Source organism: Lutjanus erythropterus, chromosome 3 (genome assembly GCF_056507025.1).
Source record: "Lutjanus erythropterus isolate fLutEry1 chromosome 3, fLutEry1.hap2, whole genome shotgun sequence".
Taxonomy (NCBI): Eukaryota; Metazoa; Chordata; class Actinopteri; order Lutjaniformes; family Lutjanidae; genus Lutjanus; species Lutjanus erythropterus.
This window is the reverse complement of record NC_139319.1, coordinates 23561366-23587027: the sequence shown is the minus strand read 5'-3', so window position 1 is coordinate 23587027 and position 25662 is coordinate 23561366. Positions and strand designations below refer to the sequence as shown.

Below are 25662 nucleotides of genomic sequence, written 5' to 3'. Positions count from 1 at the left end.
CAGCCGAATGAGGGTGAATCCTCTGTCTTCACCACACATACTTCCTGTCCAAAAGCCCCAAGCCAATGCAACAAGCCCTCACACACACTCTCTAAAAACCCCCGGAGCCTTTCTATTCCACTGGACACACAGACACTGTGATACGCTGCGCTTTATCTCAATCCCTCATTCACACACTTTAACAGCCCTGGATCTCTTTTCCAATCCATACACATTTTTGCCAATATCTTAAACTTTCAGCCAGTCTGCTGCAGATGTGCACACACACAGACACTCACTCTGCCCGAAAGCCTCTCATGCCGTCCCGAATCCACAGCTTTAAAATGACATTGCTTCTCTATAAGTCGATTTCAATTCCTCATACTCTGCTGCCACTAGTGTTGATCCTACCTCATTTTTTACTCTGGAGGGCCGAGGTGTTACAGTATGTACTGTGTGTGCATAACCATGGTACACACTGTATATACTACTACTGCCTCGTGTGAGTGTGTGGGAGCAGAAGATGAAGTGTATGTTATTTGACACTGATGAAAAAGCCACAAGTTTGGTTTCGAGACCCAACAATAAGTACACGTTGATGTTGCTTTCCCTCTCTGCTGTTATTTGAACTTGAGAAAGGAAAGAGAGGTGAGCTTGGATTTTATGTTTGGTTTGATGATGGATAGTGCAGGAAAAGAACAGAGACGTGCACACATATACAGACTTTAAGTGTTTCTTACAAATAAAAAATCCCCCTCAAGCTTATGTGTCTAAAACCCTCAGCCGTGGATTTTAACCAGCTGTCAGCTTTGAAAAGAATCACATTTGTCTTACTTTCAAATTCGAACTGTTTCTCTGTGAAAGGCCACCAGCATTTGTTGTTTTTATAAAACTGTTCTGCCACACCAAGGGCACAGACCAAAACTAAACAAAACAACAATATTTACACAATGTGGCAGTTTTTTGTTTAGCTTTTTTGTTTTTTTTTTATACTTTATGTTTCGCGGCGTCTGTCAGCCATGTCATCCGGGTTAGAAAGAGCTCGCTGCACAAGTGTCAAAGTAAACTGTCACATCAGTGCAAGTCTGTCTGTCGCTCTTTGATACATACAGTCAATGAACACACAAACAGATACATTTATAAACAAAGATGCATAAATGTACCTCTTCCTCCTGTGTTGTCTGCTTTTCTTGCTCAACCACAACCACCCCCTCGACACACCCACATCCACACACTCACACACACACACACACACACCATAGAGCTCCCCATTTCCACTTAGTCTGCAATAATCTGCATTTCTGCGTGGAACAATACCATCTTTCTGTTGAAAATCCGTGGAAACTATGTGGACGTGGCATTTCATTCTGTTCTTTGTAACTGATGATGGACTTACCGTTTGCTGTCAAGTCTTCTATTTTCTGTGAATGGCTCATTGACACAATGCCACCAGGTTAGAGTAAAGCAGTTTAGCAGTAATTGAGTGAAAGTGAAGCCCTTTTTTTTTTTTACACTTTTACCCTTTATTTGCCCATAATTTTCATTAATGACTTCCTCCTGTAGGTTGCTACGGTGTTGCTGCAAATGACGTCAGTGAGCAGTGGTCATGTGATCGCTGTACGGAAGGAAGCTTTACAGCAGTAAGATACCATTTTTCTTCTTGTGTGATTTATGGGTGTATACCATTATTGATGATAACCATGATTTAAAAAAAAATGTAATATAGATATCATTTCAATAATAGACACGTGTTAATATCATTAGGACATGTGCATCTTTTGTTTATCAGCTCATCTGGTTGCCTTTTCACAACCCATTAGTACCAGTTAGTATAATTAAACTTTTTGTGCACTCTCACTATAGTTATGGTTACAAACTCTCTCTCCACCTCTTTGCACTCATACCTTAACTGTAATTCATTTGCCAAAGAGATGACACAGTCACCAAAGTTAAAAATTAATTTGCTAATTATTTTATGTATAGATGAGGATGAAATTATTACCCCCCCCCCCATGTTGAAAATTCCTTGCTCTGTTAAAAAAGCACTTGGGAATTTTTTGAAATAAACTTTAAATTTCATAGGGGGGGTAATTTTGTCCTGTAACTGTAGATACCACAGTATTATCATGAATTATTTTGGCCATGATAACTGTGCAGTGAAAATCTGACATCGAGACGGCCCTAGTGTGATTGTTACCTTATATGCACATCACATGTAGGTCCAAAACTTGATGAACGATTCTGAACTACAAATTTATTTAGAAAAATATTTTGATCCCAGTCTAATTTTGACCTGATGAAGATGCATTTTTGGAAGATCCAACTGGAGAACCAGTCCTTGTAAAAATGTGTGGTTTGGCATTAGTGTGTAATATGAATGTGATTTATGTGTCATTGTGTATACATTTGATATGTAAACATATTAGACATCCCATCTTATCCATCATGTTTTATTCACCGTAGGGCTGAGCAGTATAGCTGAAAGATTTATCACAATGTAATGTTTCATTTCAGTTGAAATCAATAGGGAAGAGAGAAATATTTTAAATTTAACTGCCTTACTTTGAAGTTAACCATTTTATTCATCAAGGCACACAGGTAAGACTTAACAGACTTGTAAAATAAAAAACAAATTAACAGAAAATTGGCATGTTGGCAAGCTGACCTGTTGTTGTTTTTTTTATTAACAACTTCCTCACCATCTGCACCAATTTCTCACTCCACGCTGTTTCTATTGTTGTGTCACATGTCTATGACGCAGCTGAACAACACACCTGTTAAATGATTGGCTGTTTACATGTCACTCATAGCATGCTCTTTTATCAAGGGCTATGATAGCTTGTTTGAGTCAGGGTGTGTTTGTTATCTGTTTGCATTTAATGTACAATCAAGTGAAATTTAATGCATTTAAGTGAAACTATTGAATAATTTTCTTATTGCTGTTTAAGAAGTGTCTATTCCTGATGCATATCATTATTGTTTTATTGCCCAGCTCACTGAGAGAAAAGTTTCAGAAAGTCAAACTTCTGCAGGATAGAGACTTTTATAAAATGGTTTATATTTGATGCCTGTGAATGAAGCAGGGAAAACTGTCTTCATGGGGCTGTGTTTAATGTCAAACTGTGCAAACCTGGGTCAGGTGCAGGTTAACCTGTCACCGTCTATGCAAACCTACACCAAAAGGAGGATAGTCACAAGCTATGCAGATCTAGGCGGAATATGATGAAAACTATCACAAAGACAAAGAAATGCAGCTAGTAGATACATTTATTTTTTAATATCAAATTTTTTGACTACCTCTCAACATTGCTAATATGTCTCACTTTGTCCCACACATCCCACCATCGCATACTGGGGATATTAGTAGTGATAATATTTCTTTACGTTAAAGACATATTTCCCAAAGTCCTTACTGAAGATGTGGTTATATGCAGCTACTTTGTGGTATTGGCACCTCAAGGAACTTTACAATCTGTACAGCATATGACACTCTCTGTCCTTAGACTTTTGGATAGGGAATAAATGGGGGAAACCTCAGGAAGAGCAGCACAGTAGGGATCACTCTTGCCAGACAGTCAGACAGGCACGTAATAGATGTCAAGTGTATATAATAGATAAAAAATCACTGTATATGCAAATTTAGATCTAAAAAATACAGCTATACAGTAAATAGATTGCAAAATGCTAAAGTTTGCAGCAGTTTAAACATTAAACAAGTCCCAAAACAACTTTCCACAGATTTATCCTAGTGTCACACATTGCAGTTGTTTAATGCAGTTGTTAAATGCTGGCATATGTAAGGCTAATGGAAGAAAAATATCTTCTGCCTCTCTTACTCACTTGTCTATCTTTGTGTTTTCACAGGAATGCTGTCTGTGTAACCTCAGAGGTGGAGCGCTGAAGAAAACCCTAAACGACAAGTGAGACAGGCTTTTGTTCTGTGATTATCTCTGCATACTCATCTCTGATCTCCAGAGCTTAGAAGATTTAATTGTCTGTGCGTCTTAATCATCATAATGTATTAATTTGTTTGTGTGTGTGTGTGTGTGTGTGTGTGTGTGTGTGTGTGTGTGTGTGTGTGTGTGTGTGTGTGTGTGTGTGTGTGTGTGTGTGTGTGTGTATATAGATGGGCCCACGTGATGTGTGCAGTAGCACTGCCAGAGGCGAGGTTCAGCGATGAGGCCAAGAGGAGTCCCATTGACACCAGTAGGATCCCCATGCAGCGATATAAACTGGTAAGGAGATACACACACACACACACACACACACACACACACACACACACACACACACACATACATACCCACACAGATGTAGTGCTGGAATTCCCCAGGTCCTTGAGGACTGGCTCGGTCTAATTAATGAAGTGTTCACAGTTCTAATTAACAATGTGAAACGAACATGCCCGCAATCAAAGCTAGATAATTAACCACTGGTGGGTGGGAGAGGGGGTTTGTGTGCGGAGGGACGTCTGTGTACGGGTGTTTGTCTATACATGTGTGGTTGTGTGTCTGTCTGCTTGTGTGTATATGCATCTATTGTGTGTGTGTGTGTGTGTGTTTGCTTAATGAGAGAGCTGGAGTGTGTCTCAGCAGACCTGACATGTTGCCACTATAGTTAGCTCTGTGCTTCAGGCACCCTGATAGCTCAGCAGAAAGCAAAGTGTTGGAAAGGTACATCCTAACACAAGATGGATTACAGAGATGAGTACTGCCTGCCCAGTCCCTGCTCACATTAGAGTTACAGAAATAAACATTGCATGTAATTTCAAACTTTTTAAGAAGAAATGTGATTGATCAGGGCACATTAAGAAATCAGAAAACAGTATCTGCTGTATTTTATTTTCAAAGTATATACACTCACCTAAATGTTGCTAAAACAATTTAGGGCTAATATGACAGCCCTAAAATAACCCTACCTTAATGAAGGTTAATAATGCTCAGTTTTTTAACCGTTTAAGCTGTGCATACACTGTACGATTTGAGCCTCGTTGAGCACTGAATTTTGAGCTGCGTGACTCATTTTAGAATCGGACTAAATTAAATCTTTGTTAGGCATTGTTTGCCTTGCAGCATACAGGGGGATCAAGGGCCAATCAGCTGCTCCCAAATGTCTGTCAGACATATGGACGAATTTCTGATGTGCCTGAAATTTTGCTCTCACACAGCTGTCACCTTTATTCTCAATGCACCTGCACAAAATGGCAAGAAGAGCATCTGAAAGTGCTATAGAGACAGTGAGTCATGTGGAAGGAAAATATGGACAGTTAAAAGCAGTTAGCTTACCTTCAACTCTCTCTGCAAAATGGACAAGCCACACTGTCCACACCTTCCTCGCCATCTGAAATCATGTGAGTCCATATATACACCAGCGCCTCTCTTTTATTATTATTATTGTTATTTTTGTAGATGATCAAGGCTGCACATTTCTGTTAGTATTAATGCTAGCAAACAAACCTCTTCCTCCCACTTTCAAATCTTTATTGACAATTTCCATCCACAGTGTACATTTACATGTACAGTGTGAGCACTCAGTTCGTGGCTTGACAGCATTGTGGGCACATACATCGAGAGCTACAGTGGGAGTTGGAATTAAACAACAACCTTTCTAAATTTGAACAGTATATCCTGCTTCAGAGAGATGTTGATTCAACTTATTGGACATTTTTGAAGATGAGGATCTCTGTTGCATCTCCCCTCACTTCTTGCTAGTGCTCTGCTTTCAACTATCAAACAAAGGAATAATAAAATGCCAACCCTCACTGATTAAAAGTGGATTGAAGAATAGTTCTAATCAATATTAGAAACATCTCACTGGATAAAGCAATACAGTCAAGTTGAAGTTAGCTACAGTCGGTCCCCCAGTTTTTTTTAAAAACTCACAATGTAACTAAAGCACCTGAAAACAGGGTTAGTAAAAAGTAGAAAGCAGCATGGAGGCCAGTGGTTTCTTTTTTATATCTATGACTTCAGTCTGTCTTTCAAACTCAACGGCGACTAAATTGGAATGATGTTCAAGCGCTGGTTGAATAGAGATGGATGGACTTTGTGGCTGAGATGACAAAGAGTCACAGAAGGTACTGAAGGAGGCAACAAGCCTTCATGGCATTGCACCAGAAAAGCTGTGAAAAAAATTGACCCTGGCATCACGTTTTCATCACTGCCGTTTGGAGCTGGAGACAATAAATACCCGGGATTACTGCAATATCATTTGACCCAGGAATGAATGCCCTGTGCCCTTTTCCACTAAAGACAAAAGCCAGATGTTAGTGGGTGTTAGCAGTTTTTTTTTGTCCAGTGTAAAATGGGCTTGAGTCTATAGAGGCTTTGGTGTTGTAACACCAATGTTAGATTCCACCATAACGGAATCAACCAATCCTGTGTGCCTACTCAAAAATAGTCACAGGGATACTACTGCACTGACACTGAATGGGACTTTGTGGACACAGTGACATTACTCACAGGGTATTTACAGGGATATGGTTCATATCTACTCACACCACATTGAAATTAAGCTCATTTGGTTATGAAAGCACAAACCACAAAGTCAGTCTCCATATCCACGGGCCAAAATCTGAATAAAATGAAAATTGTTGTCCAGACTGGAAAGGGTGGGGCGCTCATAAAAAAGCCTCTGACATGACCCTGATGATGGCCAAAATGTTTCAGATCTTGTAATAATCTATTTTCTTTTTAAAACCACACTTCCTTCTTATAGCTGGTAAATACTGTTAAGTTTGTCACAGTGCCAGTTTTTTTGCTCAACACCACAGATTTCTAGCAAAGCGACTAAAAGCACTCTTTGATGATCATGTGTAAGTATAAACACTTTCTTCCCTTTTGAAGGGGTATCTGATCCGAAGATACTTCTGTGACCACAGCCATTTTCCTCACTACATGATGACACAAAATCTTTACTTTATGCTGCCAGTTTTCACTAATTAACATGCTGACACAAGCAATTTCTGGATGGACCCACACATCGGTTGATGATAAAACAGATGGGTCTCTTTTAAACAACTTCTTTGAGTTTTAAATTAAATTAAAATATGAAAATCAGCTCAGCATGCTTGAATACATAAGCCTCTTCACACAAAACATTAGTGTTATGTTGGCATAGATTTATTCTTAAAGTGATACTTCAGATGAATTGAAGTGGGGTTGTATGAGACACTTACACATAGTCAGTGTGTTTCCTACAATAAGACCAGTGGTAGGCTGTTTCCCATCAGAAAATGCTGCCTGACAGCAAAATAAAACAGTGAAAATACTATAAATATAGTGAACACTTAAATTGATGATTTTTTTTTTAGGTGGGCTTTTTTAAGTGGCTAAAATAGATTTGATGCTGACCCTATCCACATTGCTTAGGTTCCATGCTCGTACTCCTCTCTGCTTCCTCATATGGAAATATGTCAACCGCCATCTACTGCAGGTAATTCACTGACTACGGTGAAGTACCTCATACAAATCTACATCAAATTATACAAACTGTCCTTTTAATTGGCTTTAAATATAAAACCTTCCTCTTTTGTCCACTTCATATGTACGTATGTTTGCTCCCAGAGCCACGTGTTTTGCAGCTCGCATTGGACCCATTGCCCCTGCAGCAGCCCAGTACATTCATAATTTACTATCACACGACACACACGCACACAGGCGGGCACACACGCACATTCATAATTTACTGTGGGAATGTTCTTAACGCATGGCTCAACACAGGCACCCAAATACACCCCGCAGAAGGCGCAGGCATGGGGAAAAGTGGGTTAGGCTTGCACACACAAACTAGCACATTTACACGCAAACTAAAACATGTATTAGTGTAAATATGTCATTATGTGGCTAAAAGTGTTTTACCACCCACAAATTACATTAATTCTAATTTACACACACACTTTCCTTTACACACATGGGGTGTGTCAGTCAGGATCTTGTCATGCTGGCCTCAATAGGTGGACGAGACAGTCAGGGTAGTTCATCAGCACACAGCTGTCCATAATGGAGGAGGTATGGGAAAAGGCTTTCTGAAATGTAGGCCAAGTTAGTCACCAAGAAAAGCGCTGAGTAAAAGTCCCTCAGTTCAGAAATAGAGGAGCTGTGAAGCAGCAGAGGCCTCATTAATTTAAAAAAGGGGATAAAGTTACAGAATTTCATCACCCGCTTTAAATTACGCATTCTCGTTGCCTTTTGGGTCACCTCGCAAGAAGAAAAGACGACTTCTCTGAGAGTCTCTCTACACACAGTACCTCCTGATCCTCCACTGATATCTGAATTAAGCGGGCTAAGCTGATAATTGTAAAGGCGAAGCCCTGCCTGCTGTAGAGGTTAAATATAATTAATACCGTCTAGGTTAACTAATTAGATCAGCTATTGATTTTTCAAAGAAATGAACAAAGGGAATTTATTTCAGAGGCTTAGCTTATAATGACTATAAAAAAAAGTTCTGTACCTTCTTATCTACCTATGTGTTTTTCTTCCTTGGGCAATGGATATTTCCCATCATATCTACCAAGGAAATTAAAACCTCTTAAGGTCAGTTTTCTAATATTACAGTATCTCCATGCATGTAAATTCTCTGTTTAGAGACCTCATGTTCTGATAAGATAGTAATGTGACAGTTTACATGTCGAGAAGCCCTTTTTAGAGGCTGGAATTAATTTACAAACCAGCTAATTCCCAGTTGAGCTCACTTACTGCTGAGGCACATCCTCTGAGGAGTTTATCTATATATAGGTATATTATCTGTCAACATGTATGGATATTTCAGTATGGATTCCCGGGAATTAGATTAATGAATAAATTACTTTCAAAGAGATGTGAAACCTCACCACCAGAGAGAGGAAGACAGGGCAGGGAAGGAAGTGAAGCGAGAAAAGGAGAGCGTAGATGGGTGTTTTATTAGGAGGAGAGTGGAGGAAATGGAGTGAGATGGGAGGCATGCGAAAGGGGTGAAAGAGGAACGGGAGTGAGTAGGGTTATAATGGGAGGATGTCGTCATTCTTTCCCTTTAGTGGAAGAGCAGAGGATTTGTGGGAGAGGAGGAGGAGAGGGGAGATGCCACAGAGCAGGAAATGGACTTGATGGGCTGTTTGGTGCAGAAAACCGAGGGAGAGTCTTAAAAATTGAGGTGTAAGTGTATTTGTGTGTAGGATGTGTGTATGTGTGTGTGTGTGTGTAGTTGTGTACCGGTCACAGACCTCAAACAGCGGGGAAAAAATACCACAACATAGACATCACAGCACTGGTTTGTTGTGGAAACCCTCAAATGATGTCATCTAAATGTTCTTATTTGAGGGTTTCCTGGTATTGTAGCGGTGAAATAACATGTTTCTGTTGACTATTACTGGGGTCTTTCTCCCTCCTCTCATTTTATTCTCTTGTATCTACGATTTGTTTACAACCACTGTATCCAATAACAGCGCATTGAGGAGCTCTCAAAGATATGATTATTTGGAGCACATCATGGTATTAAGTGATGCTAGAGCTTCATGGCACAACTCAGCGATGATTCACTAAGCGGTCTTTTGTCTTTATTTCGTTGCTATTTTTCTTAAGCCCATATTCAACGTCTCTCAAGTGGAAATGCAGATTTTAAACAACTCATTTTTTAACCAAGTTCTAAAAACTGTACTACTGAATAAAGTCAGCCTTCTTTTACAGCAGTAAAGCCACTCAAGGACAGCTGTATTTTTTCCTACTTTAATTGTTTCATGATTTCAACCTTAAACATATAAAACTGTCAGATGAACATCTAAACAAGTAAACCAGCCTAAAAACAAAATAACACAAGAAAAAGTTTATCATCAACTAAATCAGTTGTTCTTTTTGTTGTTGCGGTTTTGAGTCCTGAATAATGTCCAATTCTAACACTTTTTTTGTGTTTTTGTTTTTGTGTTTCTTGCAGTCTCAAACAATGTGACAGTTTTTTTTAATTATGTAGATTTTCTCTATTACCCCTATCTATTGTTCCTGAGTAAGGGGATCCACTTTGCCCTATGTACTTGTGATAGCTTTTTTTAAGCACTAAAAACAATATTTTGACCAGATTCCTACCCTTAAGTGTAGATTTTCTTTAGTAAAATTAAATTTCCATAGTTGGTGTAATGCTGTTTGCATTTGAAAGTGACAGGAAAGATTAGAAGGAAGGAGAAGATGTGACAAAAGGTCATGTGCTCTCAGCCTGTCCTTAATGAATGTAAACAGCAAAGAGACACCCTAGTTATGTCCATATTGTTAATTTATTCTCTATATCTACATACTATATGTGCTGCCTTTTACACACAATACAATTCAGTGTAAAGAATGCACTGTTCATCATGAATTATGTACAACTTTATATCTAAACAAAAGTTACCCTTTTTATCAGTGGAAGCACAGTTATGTTGTTTTGTCATTTACCTCTTTTAGTATGTGCAAAACACATTTAATCATTAATAAAAACAGATTTAATCAGCCTTCATCATTATCAAACATATCAATGTTCATTGTATTGGGCCACAAGGACTGCCTGTTTTCTTGGTTTGTTGTCAGTCACATTGTTTAGAAAATGTCCTCTGAGTAAGGCAGGGTCCGCCAATAACTATAACAGGCCTGCTTCTGATAAACATTTCACACAACAAATGTTTCCAGTTTTTCTCATGACTTCCAACCTACTATTTCTGATAATTATTGTTGTCTTTAAAACTCCAGGAAACAATGGATGTTTTTTTAACATTTCAACTTGTAGGTCCTGTTCGGATTGACCACTTACAGCTGAGTTCAGACAAAACCTAGTAACTTTGCTTGCCAAGCATTGTCTGAAAAAAAAAAAGTTGTTTTTTTTTCCCAACTTTTTCTACCACCAGCCCAATCAAGCAACTGGCTGATTTATTTTCTGGACCAACATAACCTTTTACTGGCCCCAGGCCATTGGCCAGAAATTTTGGACCAGTTTTGACCTTTTTGGCTAACTTAAAATGTTTGTCCTTGTTGCTTGCATTTACTGAGTAAATTTGCACAACACCATTCCACTTTGTAATACTGATATTACATGCTATGTTTGTTGTAATAAAGGATAAGGCTGGCAGTATCCTATATTTTTCTTATTGTCAACAAATCCCACTGAAATCCAAAACCAACAATTACTTGATCATATTAATATTGTTTGTGTAGCAACAGCAGCGATAGATCTTATTCCCCTGTGCCACAGTCTTCCTTTGCGCAAATACAATTAAAAACACACAAATGAGCCACACTGTCACACTGAGCGACATTTTCCTTCATTACATTGAACGTGGGCGCTGTAGTTGATTTTACTTCAGTCTCATGTACCCATCTTGCTGCTGCAAATATTCACTAGAGACCCAGATGTTTATTAATTTACAGCTAAAAATAGTTCCCAGTGAATGAGATATAATGCAGTGCCCAGCTGTTGAAGCACATTATTTTTTATTTTATTTTTCTTAATGAAACAATATATTCATGACCCCTTTTTAAAGATTTTTGTCTTGGAACTTGGAGCTGAGTGCTAGCATGACCCCTCAAAAAAGAGAGAATAAGGCCAGTCTTGTCCTTTAAAGAAACTGGACTCTGTCTTTGTCAGTCAGTGTTTCGTGTTGACAGTTTGCTCTGGTCTGTGTTTACAGAGGTGCATCTATTGTCGTAAACGCTGCGCAGGGAAGCGGCAGGCAGGTGCTTGTATCCAGTGCTCATGTGGCCGGTGTCCCACCTCCTTTCATGTGACGTGTGCTCATGCTGCCGGTGTAATCATGGAGCCTGATGATTGGCCATATGTCGTGTCAATCACCTGCCATAGACACCAATCACGGAGTTCGTCAGCTGTAAGTCATAGGACAGGTGTTATGAACCAGACAGAGCTCACTGAGGCTTTGTTCAGACTGCTAGTCCAAATCCAGATTGTGTCCAGATTGATTTAAGAAGGTCTGGACAAAAAAAAAACAAAAACACATGAAATGCGATGTTTGCAAAATGGATCCACACCACATTTGAAGTTAGTGTGAAATGTGATTCCAATCACATCTCTCCAGATATGTCTTAGTCCAGACCCTCTGGCTGCTCAAAGCTCAAAGTGTGTTTTGTGTTACTCTGTATGCGACACACAACAGTAACGTCAAATCCAGAGTGACAAGAGTACATCAGAGCTGCTGAGCAGAATCCTTGCTGTTACTAGCAGAGCAGTAGGAAAAACACAGAGAACAACAGCCCATGCACAGATGCTGAAATAAATAAATTGTCTGCTGCCATTTTGGGAAGAGGTTTCGGTACCGGTTTTCTCCATTTCTCAAGCTTTCACAATGGAAAGCAACATCACCAACATATATAGTTAAAGACGTCTACATGATTACCATAGATGTCTAGACACACAAGTCCAATCTGGTCACTTCCAAATAACAGCAGGGACTGTATCATGAAGATCTGAACTGAGTAACAAATTTGATTTGCCTGCAGTCTGAACAAAGCCTTATAATGGACATCTGTTTGCACTTTCCAAGATTAATGGGGATAATCGGCTCTAGTGTAAACATCTAATAATTGTAGAAGTGGACAAATGAATGTTGGTCACTTAAATGTTAAGAGCAAAAGGTGCCATGGTGGTTTAGTGTACAAATATAAATATGCATGTTGATTTATTTTTGAAAAGATATGATGATATAAAATCTATTACTTCATTGTTCATGTTTGAAATGCAAGAGAAGACGACTGAAAAATCTCTTTTAAAAGTATTATTTGCTTTAATAGGTTTGTACACCCAAATCACAAAAAAACACAGATTTTCTCACTTACCTTTAGTAGTATTTAGCCATGCATATAGTGACTCTTTGTCCAGTAGAAAGTAATTCTTCAAGATGGTGCCACAGGTGGCTGCTGTGGTGTGTTGGTGTGCCTCGTTTTGTCTGTAACATGTTGTAGTTTGAATACTTAGAATAGTTTCTGTTTTCAATTGCGTCATGACTTGCTGTACTTGCTTTTTATCTTTTTATTTCTATTTTTCTAATCAGTGTTTGTGGTTATGCAGCAAAACACCAAGGCAAATTCCTCATATGTACAAACCTACTTGGAAAAAAAACCTGATTCTGATTGATTTTGTTATTAAAAATCGCAGTGACTTCTCAAAACCTGGACAAATAAAACCAAAACTATCTGCATGGCTACTTGATATGAGTATATGAGTATATGAGTAGTTTTATTTGCATAAACAAATCTTTTAAAATGCAACTATAAGTAAAAGCACTGTAGTGATGACTCACCATATAATGATGTATATAGTTTAAAATTATACTGTATCAGCTGTCATACATTAGTCTAATTGCTGCTCCCTGTGTATACTAGAAGCAGCGAGCATGCCAAGCGTCCATCTCTCTGGGCCAGACAGTGATCTCCAAACACAAGAACCTGCGCTACTACAGCTCAAAGGTCACCCAGATCACCTCCCAGATGTTCTACGAGGTCATGTTTGATGATGGCTCCTTCTCTAACGATACCTACCCCGAGGATATAGTGGTGAGAACATGTTTAATTAGAGGCACGCTCTAGAGGTCACATCCCAGTTGTACGAGGTCACATCAGATATTAAAACGCTCTCATTTTGAAAGGAGCTTCCTTTTTCCAAGGCATATTATTGGTTCTCATATGGTTGTTGCATGAGGGATTACTTATAAGCTTGCTGTAATATCTTACTGGAAGCTGTGCATCGGCAAAATCAATTCTGAATAATTTTTCTCACTATAAATCTTTCTGCAATCACCATGAAACAACTTGGATTTCTGAAAAGGCTGTTCAAATTAAAATAGAAAACCAGAAGTGAACAGTTTAATTATTATTTGAGAATATGACCAGGCCTACAATTCTTTCTGCTTGAAAACAAACTAAGTAGCACCCCGACTTCCATCTGTCACTTGGTGCTGCATCTCACATTTAGTTGCTCTGATTGGTTGTAGGTCTGTCCAACTGCGTCCGGAGGCATTTAGGTTTGCACCCATTGATAACATCCCTTGAAAATGCAACATTAACTGAGAGATTACACACTAATTTGTATTTGTCAGATAGTTTGACAGTGCCAGGCTAACAAATTCCCTTTCTATTCTAAAATTATAAAATCCAACTACACTATTTTTTTTTTTTTATTTGATGGGGTCTGTTTTTTATACCCTAATTCATGAGTTGGGTACATGTTTTGAACATTTTATCATTCTTATTTAAAATTAAATTTATGTAATGTAAAAATGTAATTTTTGTTGTAGTGTTTACACAGCATGTGTTGTGATTAATGTACACGTAGCAGAGCTGCACTGATTAATTTATTAGTTGTCAACTATTAAATTAATTGTTAACTAATGTGATACTTGATTAATCAGTTTGAGTAAGTTTTTTTTTTTAAAGAAAGACATCAACATTTTATGATTCCAGCTTCTTAAATGTGAATATTTCCTGGTTTCTTTTGGTACGTAACAAAACAAGACATTTCATCTTGGGCTTTGGAAAACAATGACTGGGTTTTCCATTTTCTGACATTTTATAGATGAAACAACCTATCTATTGAGGAATTAATTGACAGATTTAGAATGAAAATAATCGTTAGTAGCGACCCTAAAACCTACCCTTGTGTGAAAAGCTTTCGTAGAAAATCTTCAAGTTACAAAGTTAACCCTGTGTGTGGGATACTGAGCAGATGTTTGAAAGAGAACTTGTTTACAGCACCTGATGGTTCAGTGTTGAAGCCTCTCATAAAGACTATATGAGAGACTGGACATGTGGAATGCGATGGTTTTGTTTATATTCCTATATACATTAACAATATACACATATTACAAATATAAGGTGTTAAAATTAAGATGAGTTTGAAACTTTCACAGCAAAGTATTGATCAAAAAGTCTGAGAGATCAGAAGAGCTCTTTTCAGGATCAAACCACTCAGTTTGAATGACTTTTAAAAATCTTTTTGAGGACATTTTGACACATACTCAGACGCTTACATGGACCAACCATTATTCTCTTGTATTTTTAGAGCAGAGATTGTGTGAACTTGGGTCCTCCTGAAGTTGGTGAAGCTGTTCAAGTGAAATGGCCTGATGGGCTGTTCTACGGTGCAAAATACCTGGGATCCAATGTCTCCTACATGTACCAGGTACACACACATGCATTGCTCAATAGACATATGTATTTATGACGAATGGAAAAGATACAAAAGAGACGTGTGACCCAGTTTTGCAAATTTAGTCCTTTTCCTGTGAATGTTGAATTAACTCAGACATTGGTCAAAGCAAGTCCACAGTAAACTTGTTGAACTCCCTCAACATCAGAATCATCGTGACTTCTCTGATGTTGTCAAGGTCCCCTGGTCTATGTACGTATGAAGAGGTGGGGGATGAGAGAAAGAAAGAGGACACTTGAGACAGAGATTGAGGGAGGTGTTGAAAGTCGTGGCGACTGAAGAAGAGGAGTGGAGATGAGATGGAAGATGAAGGGAGGATGAAAAGATAGATGCATAGGAAGCTATTCAGACAGAGTGGAGGCAGATGGGTGGAGAAAAGAGAAATGGCGAGAGCGAGAGAAGAGGAGGACGAGAAGGAGGTGACAATCTGCATTATTCAAACTCACTGAAATATTCACTAAGCTCAGAGTCATGCGGTCTCCACTTAAAGCTTTATTTAGTTGAGCTGGGCGTCAACCATTAGTTATGCACAAATGCATCTGTGACGCACACACTCGGTTTAAGATGGGTCAGATTTTAGAAAAAGGCTGAACAAGAACTTTCCATTGTCAAGGTGCGTTTAGGTACCAAATAATTTCAGGCTGTGTTTTAATTCAAGACCTCCATGACGATCCATCCTTGAGCATCCAGGAAACATTTGTGTTTTAGAGCAGAGAAAATGAAAATGGCCTATATTAAACCTATCACACTGCATAGTCAGTGCTATTTATGTTTCATCATTTAGACTCAACAAATATTGATGCATTGAGAGAAACAGGTTTTTGGCTTTATACGTTTTTTAAAAAATTGTAGGCTGTTGTACTTTTATTTGATTGGACAGCTAAGGTTAAGACAGGAGAGGGGGGGCGAGAGTGGAGGGATGACATGAAGCAAAGGGCAACAGGCAGGAGTCGAACCCACAGCCACTGCAGAGGACACTCAGCCTCAGGACACGTGGCACTCACTGCCAATAATCAATAACAAATCATGATTACCTGGCCATTGTGCTTTTTGTTATCTATCTAAACCATCTGTGCTGTTAATGTACTACAGCCAAGTTAAACCCTTCAAATTGTTTTAACCCAGGCCACTTTCTTATTTTATTCATTTATTTTTAAAAGATTTTGGGGTCAGTCCAGTAGACCACTTCAGCTGGCAGCCACAAAACTGGCTCACAGACAGGCTCAGATTGTTATTTTAAAGGTCTGACATCATTATGGAAAGGACCCCAACAAACGTAGACCTTTCCAGATACCCCATGTTACGGGGAACTGAAAACATTATATCCCTCCCTCTTCAAAGCCACCAACAGCAATTTTACCGCTGCCTTGGATCCAAAGTAACACAGTAACACAACTAACATGTTCAAACACCAAAGTCACAGGAGAACACAAACTAATCAAGGCAGTGGCAAGCTGGTCAGTGCATACCTTGATTGGTGCATTCATCTCAGGGTATTACATTTCAGCTTGTCTCATGGCTGCCGGCTGAGACAATTTACTGGACCAATTCCAAAACTTTTACTTAATAGTCATTTAGACCCCCCCAAAATTAGGGCCCAGATTTAAAAATAGCCATTAAACTTTCCTTGATAGATCCGATATGTACTGACTTTATGTTGTATTTCTTTACCAAAAAGATCACTGCTTTATCTTTGATGTTCAATTTTAGTGTCTTTTTGGGAGACTATTAACAGCAAATAAATACATAGATTAAATTAAAGATATTGAAAAGTACAACATGGAAATAATACCCTGAAGTCTGTGTGTGAAAACAGTGATATACTGGATATATTTGGGGCGCCTCTGTAGCCCACTTGGGAGAACGTGTGTTCCATGTACTGAGGCTGTCAGTCCTCTGCAGCAGCCCTGTTTCAGTTCCAGCCTGCGGCCCTTCGGTGCCTGTCATTCCCTCTCTTTCTATCCCCTTTACCTTCACACTCTTCAGATGTCCTGTCAATAAATGCTAAATGCATCATGCTGTCCATTGCTTTCAAACTAGATAACTGATGAATCTTTTAATGTTGTCTCAGGTGGAGTTTGAGGACGGATCTCAGGTGCTGGCTAAAAGAGAAGATGTGTATACTTTAGACGAAGATCTGCCTAAAAAGGTGAAACGTAGACTTGTAAGTATTAGACTTACCAGGCAACATAAACTTTGAAAAAGGATAGTTCAGATATTTTGATGTGGGATAACATGAGGTATCCATGGCAGAAAAATCAATATCAGTTTAAGTGTATGCTATATTTAGAATATTTTCACCGCTTTACTACAAGAACACAGGAGTTTCTGGTATACCACTGCTCCGGTCTGTTAGTTTGTGCTATTGTGTTACTGTCTTAAAAGGTTAGTTTGGATTCAACAAAGTTACACAAGAACACGAACTAATTTATAGAGGGAGGGGTGGACCAGAAACTCCTGTGTTCTGTGGGGTAAAATGAGTGATTTCGCTAATGAAGTCTGGTTGATTTGGAGAGAGAGACTTTTGGCTTATGTAACTGTGAGTTCACCTTAGAAAAGGCAGTCTGATGGCAAGTAAAGCGATGAAAATATCCTAATGGGTGCATGCCGACCACCATCTACTGCAGGTAATACACTGACTATGAATGAGAACCTCATAACCTCACTTTAAATAATCCTAACTATCCCTTTAAACTTTATACTTAAATGGCATGAAATTAAAAAAATTCTCTTCATCCACCTGGATCGTTATTCTTATTTACTCACCGGTGTTTTCTCATGTCTCGTTGTGTAGTCCACGGCCTCGAGCATGCGTTTCCAGGACGCCTTCTTCACCACGCAGGGGGAGAGAAAACGGCAGAGAACACCCAATTCACGCTTCCAGAAAGACTATGTGGCCCTGCCAGGCCTCCGTACAACTGCCAAAAGCACATGGGAGCAACGCAGCCACAAAGGGAAATGAAGTCATGGAGAAGGATCAATGACATATGAATGCACTGAATCAACAGTGGATGCAGAGGGGAGGTTGTTTGTGTGAGTGTATGTGTGTGTATTTGGATTTACTTCCATCTTAACCATCGCCCGCTCACCTTCCCTGTGAACGGATCAGAGGAATCGTCGTAAGGGAATGGGTGATTCAAGGTTAGATGGATGTTAACTTGCGTGTGCTTGTGCATTATACATCAGTGATTGGTGATTGTATGTTGTGACAGGCTGGAGAAGACTTCCGATTGGACAGCCGGACTCTATTGTATTGGGCTAACCGAGGGCGTTGTTGCCTCAGTTGCCTTGTGCTTTTCACATCTGTCAGGGAAATTAACGTGACTTACATTTGTCACATCACCCTTTTTGAAATAAACAACAAAAACTTTTTTCTTTGTACATGAAAAATTCACAGGTGAGACTTTTCTAAATAGTTTGCCTCTGGTAGCTCTTTGGGGGTCTGTTGTTTCCAGTTTTGATTTTGAATATTTATGCACTTTTGCTTGTAGTATTTTCCTCATGTCTTACTGTTTCTCCCTGCATGTTAAGCACTGTCTCCTAACTGCTTCTGCTGGGCCGAGTCCAACCACACTACAATGGTTTCCTCTCTGCATTTCAATACAAATGGACAAAATTGTGTAAATCATAATTGTACATTGAAAAATGAATCTTTCTTAAATTAAAAGAAAAAAATCATCTTAATCACCTCCTGAGGTGAGTGATTCAGACAGGAAGCCATGCCTTTGTGTGTTGGATTCTGTGTCCAATTTATGTGAAATGCTACTGTTGCTCTGTTGAATGAAACACATTGTTGAAATTATTTAAAATTTGTATTTATTTTTGGCTTGCTATAGTTAAACTATTGCTAACTGCTGTAAGGAAAATAAAAAATTACATATGTTTTTTTTCTATTAAATTGTTGTCTTTTTTAAGTCATTATTTTAGTAAGGATGATATTGGAAATTGCAGGTGCAGTGGAGAAAATGGTTTATTTACATTTAATACTAAAAATGAAAACTGGAACAATTTAAATAATATTTGAATGTCAGTTTACTAAAATAAACACTACGTGTTAATCGGTGGTGGAAAGTACATTCTTGTCCTAAAGTACTGTACTTTAAATACAATTTTGAGTATTTCAGCTTTTTGGTACTTTCTGCTCCCTCAGAATACTCAGTTCGGAGGGGAATATTGTAGTTTTTATTCCACTACATTTATTTGACAACTGGAATTATTTGTTAGTTTTCAAATAAAGATTTTACTTAAAAAAACAAAACCTGGTCATCTTATAAAACACTACAAGTTAAAGATGCAATAAATGGCTGTTCTAGACGTTTCAGTACAAAGGAGACCTGAATATTTTTGTCTGGATGTGTGCACACTTTCATCTTCTGGTCTAGACTTTTCCCCTGTCAACCTTTCAGATGGTTTAATTAAAAGAACTGCTTGAATCCCAGAGAGGTCAAACCTCATAGATTTATTTTGCCGCCCTTCGGTCTGACCCGTTGAGAACCACTGGACTAAACTACAGAACTTCACTGTATGATGTAGTTAGAATCAGGTCCACTGACTGCAAAAAAGCACATTGTTTCATCAGTATGAATAATCAAATAATATAAAATACAGAATATCATTTGCAGGAGAAGTACTTCTGCTTTTGACAGTTTAAGTACATTTTGATTATAACATTCCTGTACTTTTTTTAACTTAAGATTTTACAACCCCAATTCAGTTGGGAGCTTGTGAATAAAACAGAATACAATGCTTTGCAAATGATTTGACATATATTCATTTGAATACAGTCCAAAGACAAGATATTTAATGTTCAAACTGATAAACTTAATTGTTTCTGTAAATATACCCTCATCCTGATTTTGATATCTGTGACATGTTTCAATAAAGTTGGGACAGGAGCCACACAAGACTCAAAAGGTGTGTGATGCTCAAATAAACACCTGTTTGGAACGTTCCACAGGTAAACAGGTGATAGTATCATGACTGGGTATTAAAGTGGTGTCCTCAAAAGGCTCTAGTCGTTTGCTCAGTCGAAAAACTGTGTGAGCAAATAATCCAACAGTTCAAGAACAATGTTTCTCAATGTGCAATTGCAAGGAATTTAGGGATTTCAACAGTCTGAAGAGGAAAAGGAGCTTCCAGATTGTTACCAGCGCAAAGTTCAAAAAGCCAGCATCTATGATAGTATGGGGGTGTGTTAGTGCCCATGGCATCATGGGAAACTTGTTCGTCTGTTAAGGCCCCATTAATGCTGAAAGGTACATACAGTTTTTGGAGCAACATATGCTGCCATCCAGACAATGACTTTTTCAATGCCAAGACACATTGTAGTAAAAGAGTTCAAGTACCAAACTGACCTGTCTGCAGTCCAGACCTGTCTCCCACTGAGAATGTGTTGTGCATTATGAAGCACAAAACACGACAACAAAGATTGTTGAGCACCTTAAGTCTTATACCAAACAAGAATGGGAAAGACTTCCACTACCAAAACTTCAATATTTAGTGTCCTCGGTTTCCAAATGCTTAATTAGCCATTTAAAGAAAAAGTGATGCATCACAGTGGTAAATATTCCAGTCAGAACTTTTTTTTTGGAACATGCTGCAGACATCAGACTCAGAACAAGTGTATATTTACAAAAAAGAACGTTCATAAGCGTGAACACTGAATATCTTGTCTTTGAACTGGGTTCAATTGAATGTAGGTCAAAAAGCTTTTGCGTATCATTGAATTCTGTTTTTCTGTAACTTTTACAGAATTGTATTTGAATGATAAACGTATACATCATGGTACTAGTAGTTATGCTTTAAGTCCTTCTTCACAAAATCAGCATTTCAACCAGTGATAGTCAGTTACAGATATCATAGATCTTGTTAACAAAGAGTGAAAAACTAAATTTTTTATGCCCAATCCTTTTTTCTGTAGTGTTTTAAAGACAACATAATTTCCTGAAGATCTGACCGAGTATATGGGGGTTAATGAATGGACTTTCTGCTGTGTTAAGGTTTGAATAAACATCCATAGAATCAATACTGAACTGTAAGGTTAAGAGACATTGGCATGGTTAGTGAACTTATGGTATTATTGTACAGATAGTGTTGAGTAATGTTGAAAATGAACTGGCTGACCTGACCAGTGTCTGCAGGTGAAACACTGCCTCATGCTGAAGGATACAGACCACAGTGTTCCCTGCAGATCCAGCTGTTTTTCTTCAAGCGGGTCCTGAGGAGGAGCCTGGCAGAACACGCAGGAAGTGAAAATCCAGGCGGTACCTTAAGTGGTCGTGGCGAGTCTTCAAAAGGCGTTGTACTCCCATGGAAACATCATGGCAGCCTGATTCAGATGATGCCCTGTGATACTGAAGCCAAAGCAAGAAAACAAGTCGTCCTTGATGAAAATGCCAACAAACACACACGTAACGTATAAACTTCAGGCAACTCCACGACTTTAAATAGTTCAGGCATTTTACCCAAAAGAAACTCACAAAAATCACAACATAAACTAAATAGATTTTGTGTCCTCAAAATGTTCTAAATGAAATGAGAAAAAAAAGACTTAAGGGATGGTATGGAAGGGAAAGTTTTGAAAATCACCTAAATATGATGCTACCAATATAATCCTTTTTTGGTACAGGCGATACTTTAAATCACTATATTAGTGTACTTGTATACTTGTCACTATAAATTGGCGCTCATCCATATAAATGTTGGCATTGATTAACATAAAGTTAAAACAAAATTAGTTAAATATCACTGAAAATAGCACTTTTTAATTTCTTATAAAATGTTTGTGACCGCCAAATTGGCACTAATCAACATAAATGTTGGCAATGATGAACATAAACATGTTAGCTTTTAAGTAAAATTAGTTTTTATTTCAAATATTTTAAGGACACGAACTCTTCGATCCACTTATGCATCTAAAGGTTGCAGTTTCCGTTTTACACATTCACTGTGTTGCATCCAACTCATTTCTCTCATTGTTTGTGGACAGCACTGAACCCTTTAGACAGAAGACGTACATAAATCATTTGGGTGGCAATGGGAAATTGTGGCTTCGCAGATTTCGGTATTTTCTAAAACTTTACACCGGACTGATTTTTTTTAAAGATGTTTGATTTTTATGAGACAAGAACAGTTGAAAGAGCTTCTGGTTTCTGTACACAGAGGTACATACAAGGATGTTGTTACTGTACAAGCACACCAGCCTGCAGTCTTTTCTACTCCTTTCATGGCTGATCCTGCACACTTATCTCATTCAGACTGGTAAATATTAAAGGTTAGGACACTCTGGTAGCTCACCTAAAGCCCCATGTACAAAGGCTGAGTCATTATCACAGCAGTCTGGGTTAAATTGCAGCCTGTGGCCCTTTCTGTAATTTGAAGTTCAGGAATTTTAGATTTAAAGATTTAAAAAATAAAATATTATTTAACTTAAATGAAGAAATATGAAAACTTTTCATGGACGTCCCTGTATAAAGTGCCACAGACCTCTGGGTGATCCCAGACAGATCCGGATTCCACGGATTTTAGAACCGCTGCTTTAGAGAAAGCAATATTTGGCTTATATAATGGGGATTATTTCCCATCAGTTTAGTAGTTTAGTTTCCTCGTACTCCTCTCTGCTTCTCAAAACCGGGGGTGTGTTGACCGCCATCTACTGCAGGTAATACACTGACTATAGATCAGTACCTCACACAACCCCACTTCAAAAACTCCTTTTAAGATAACTTTGCTGAGTAAAACTGTTTCTTTTTTAAACCTCCATTCCTGTTCGTGGCAAAGATTTGTCTGTGCAACGTAACACTTTATCTCTTTATCTCCCTTTATTGTGCGTTTCCCCGCAGGTGGTCAGACAGCGGAGAGAAGAAATTCGACTGGAAAATTCCCTCTTGGATGCTTTGAATGAAAGAGTGAACTGGTGAAGACTGACAGCTCATTCACTTCTTTTAAGTCCATATGCTGAAGTTTCATTTATCTTTATTTTTGTTTGGAGAAGCAGCAGGTGTAGCAGTGTGAGAAGCAAAATGCATTCTAGTCACCTAAAAAGATCAATATCAAATTAAGTGTACACTATATTTAGAATATTTTTGTCGCTTTACCTTGCCATCAGACGCCTTTTCTGATGGGAAACCACAGATACACAAGACAACAGCCGCCAGACTCCTCTGGCAAAAACAGTAATTTTACATTGCAGAACGCAGGAGTTTCTGGTCTACTGCCTGTTTGTTTGTTTGTGTTGTTGTGTGACTTTGGTGAATAAAACACTGGTTCCCAACCTGGTGGTCGCATTAGAGGTTACCAAAGCTTCATGAGGGGTTGTGGGGCCTTTCTGACGTTGAGGTGTGTAAGTTGTTTTGTTGTTGTTGTTGTTTTCATATACAGTAGGCCTATTAATAAAATAGAAACATAAAAGCCTCTTCCTTCACTCTCTTCTTCACAGCCTTGTCCCACATAACAAAAATCTGCATTTAGAACAATCGAAGAGCAAACAGAGCAATGGGCAAATGTCAGAAGCTTATAAAATATGTATGATTGTTAAAAATTTAAACAAAATACACAATACAGACAGAATTGTATAAAAGGTTCCTAAAATATCAGGAAAACTATCCCTGATGCATTATTCACAGGAATGAACCTACTTAAAATTCATCCAAATTGTTTGTTTTACACAAACTTCCTACATTAATTGTTTTTAATATTTGGAGTAATTGTAGAACTTAACAGTCCTGTTGTTATTATGTATTGAATATCTTATGAAATATCCATAAAACATGTTGCATGGTCAGATGCAGTGGTGGACAAAGTACTCAACCCCAGTACTTGAGTCAAAGTATAGATACTTTTGGTCAAATATTACTCAACTACAAGTGAAAGTCGCTCAGTTAAAATTTTACTTGAGTTAAAGTACTAGTTCGAGTTCTTGCTTCTAAAAATACTTAAGTATTCAAAAGTACAAATTACAAAGTACATTTTCTAATATCAATACATGCTGTATTGTTTTCACGATGCATTTACAGAACCTTGTAAATCTCTGGAACCACCTGATGATGCACTGACTTTGTAGAATCACTCTGCTACACAAAGTCTATAGAAACACCTATAAAAACTTCAGCATAGAAATACAATTAAAAACAAAACAGATCATAAAATTAGATTGAAGTTAACTGTCAGTTGTTCTCCAAGTTGTTAAATAACTGAGATTTCTTTCTGTCCTCAGAGGCAGTATATATACATGAATTATGTGGTATTTTTCACCCCAATAAAAACAATCCAACTTTAAAAGCTAGCTGGAATAATTAATAATTATATAACATCTTGAGATTTAATTTTGTCTTTCTCCTGCCGTCACCATTACCGCATTTTGTTTGAGTTTGAGGGAGAGTTTGCTTGTTCTTGTTACAGCGAGCACCTGGACGTATTTCCACTTTTACATCAGTCCCATTTGAGAGGAGCTACTGTGATTGGTTTCCTTCTGTGAGGAACACAGCATGTGACCAATTGCATTTTAGAAAAGAAAAAACTCCAACAGCTGACTTCAAAGCTCAGTCAAAAAGTAACAACAACCTTCCTACAAATGTAGTGGAGTCAAAAGTACAATATTTGTCTTTGAAATGTAGTGGAGTGAAAGTCAGAAGTTTCCAAAAAAAACCAAATACTCAAGTAAAGTACAGATACTCAAAAAATGTACTTAAGTACAGTACTCAAGTAAATGTACTTCACTACTGTCCACCACTGGTCAGATGTCATCAGTTTACTCATGATAGAAAAGAGTTCCCCCAAAGATAAAGGCTGGGAACCAACAAGGTCACACAATAATACAAACAAACGACATGCAACTGTGTTCTCCAAGGTAAAATCACTGATTTTGCCAAAGGAGACTGGTTGCTTTGGAAGAGCATATTTGGCTTTTATAGCACCGGTTTCCAGACAGAAAACATTGTCTGATAACATGATAATGCTGTGAAAATATTTGAAATATAGTGTACACTTAATGGTTTAGCTTCCTACACTGGTACTCCTGCTGCTTCTCCAAACTGGCAACGCGCTAACCGCCATCTGCTGAAGGTAATACACTGACTATAAGTACCTCATCCAGCCTCACTTCAAAAAACCCAAACCGTCCCTTTAACAATTAAACACATTAAACAATGTCATCGTTGCACTAACAGAGGAGCATGATAAAAAAAGCAAAAAAAAAAAAGATTTGGACCAGAAGCTTTTGGCTTTAAAAGACCGAGTGAATCTTCAGAGCATCCCACACAGTCTAACAGAGGAAGTGTTGAAGTGTTGGGGATTCAGCTGATGACACAGCTCATGGCAAATGCAACAGAGCTTCAGAGGCCACAACGGGAAGAAGACGACTGATCTGAGCTGTTCAGCTCGAAGCCCAGAAGCAAGACAGTCTCTCCACAGCCTGGTAGAGATGATGGGAGATAATTCTGAGTGCCTTTACAATAACAAGTCAGACATGAATGAGCAAGGCCCTTTCAGCTCAGCTGCAACTCTCCGCTCGCTGCAGACTGGAGCCTGGAT

The 25662-nt window shown here is 38.3% G+C and overlaps 1 protein-coding gene across 9 annotated transcripts in view; it reads left to right on the top strand.

The window, feature by feature from the left end:
- kdm4c (lysine (K)-specific demethylase 4C) overlaps nucleotides 1–19390 on the top strand; it is a 42314-nt gene extending 22924 nt beyond the window's left edge. For 2 of the 9 annotated variants that reach the window (XM_084715475.1, XM_084715474.1), the window contains exons 15-22: nucleotides 1543–1619; nucleotides 3844–3899; nucleotides 4106–4214; nucleotides 11606–11800; nucleotides 13311–13481; nucleotides 14986–15105; nucleotides 17204–17296; nucleotides 17927–19390. In XM_084715475.1, the coding sequence (XP_084571601.1) occupies nucleotides 1543–1619; nucleotides 3844–3899; nucleotides 4106–4214; nucleotides 11606–11800; nucleotides 13311–13481; nucleotides 14986–15105; nucleotides 17204–17296; nucleotides 17927–18094 (989 nt within the window). In that variant the 3' untranslated portion in view covers nucleotides 18095–19390. Of the gene's footprint in view, nucleotides 1–1542; nucleotides 1620–3843; nucleotides 3900–4105; nucleotides 4215–11605; nucleotides 11801–13310; nucleotides 13482–14985; nucleotides 15106–15310; nucleotides 15552–17203; nucleotides 17297–17926 lie in introns of all 9 variants that reach the window. The other 7 variants (XR_014769840.1, XR_014769841.1, XM_084715477.1 and 4 more) reach the window with 7 other exon arrangements.
- Nucleotides 19391–25662: the final 6272 nt, after the last annotated feature.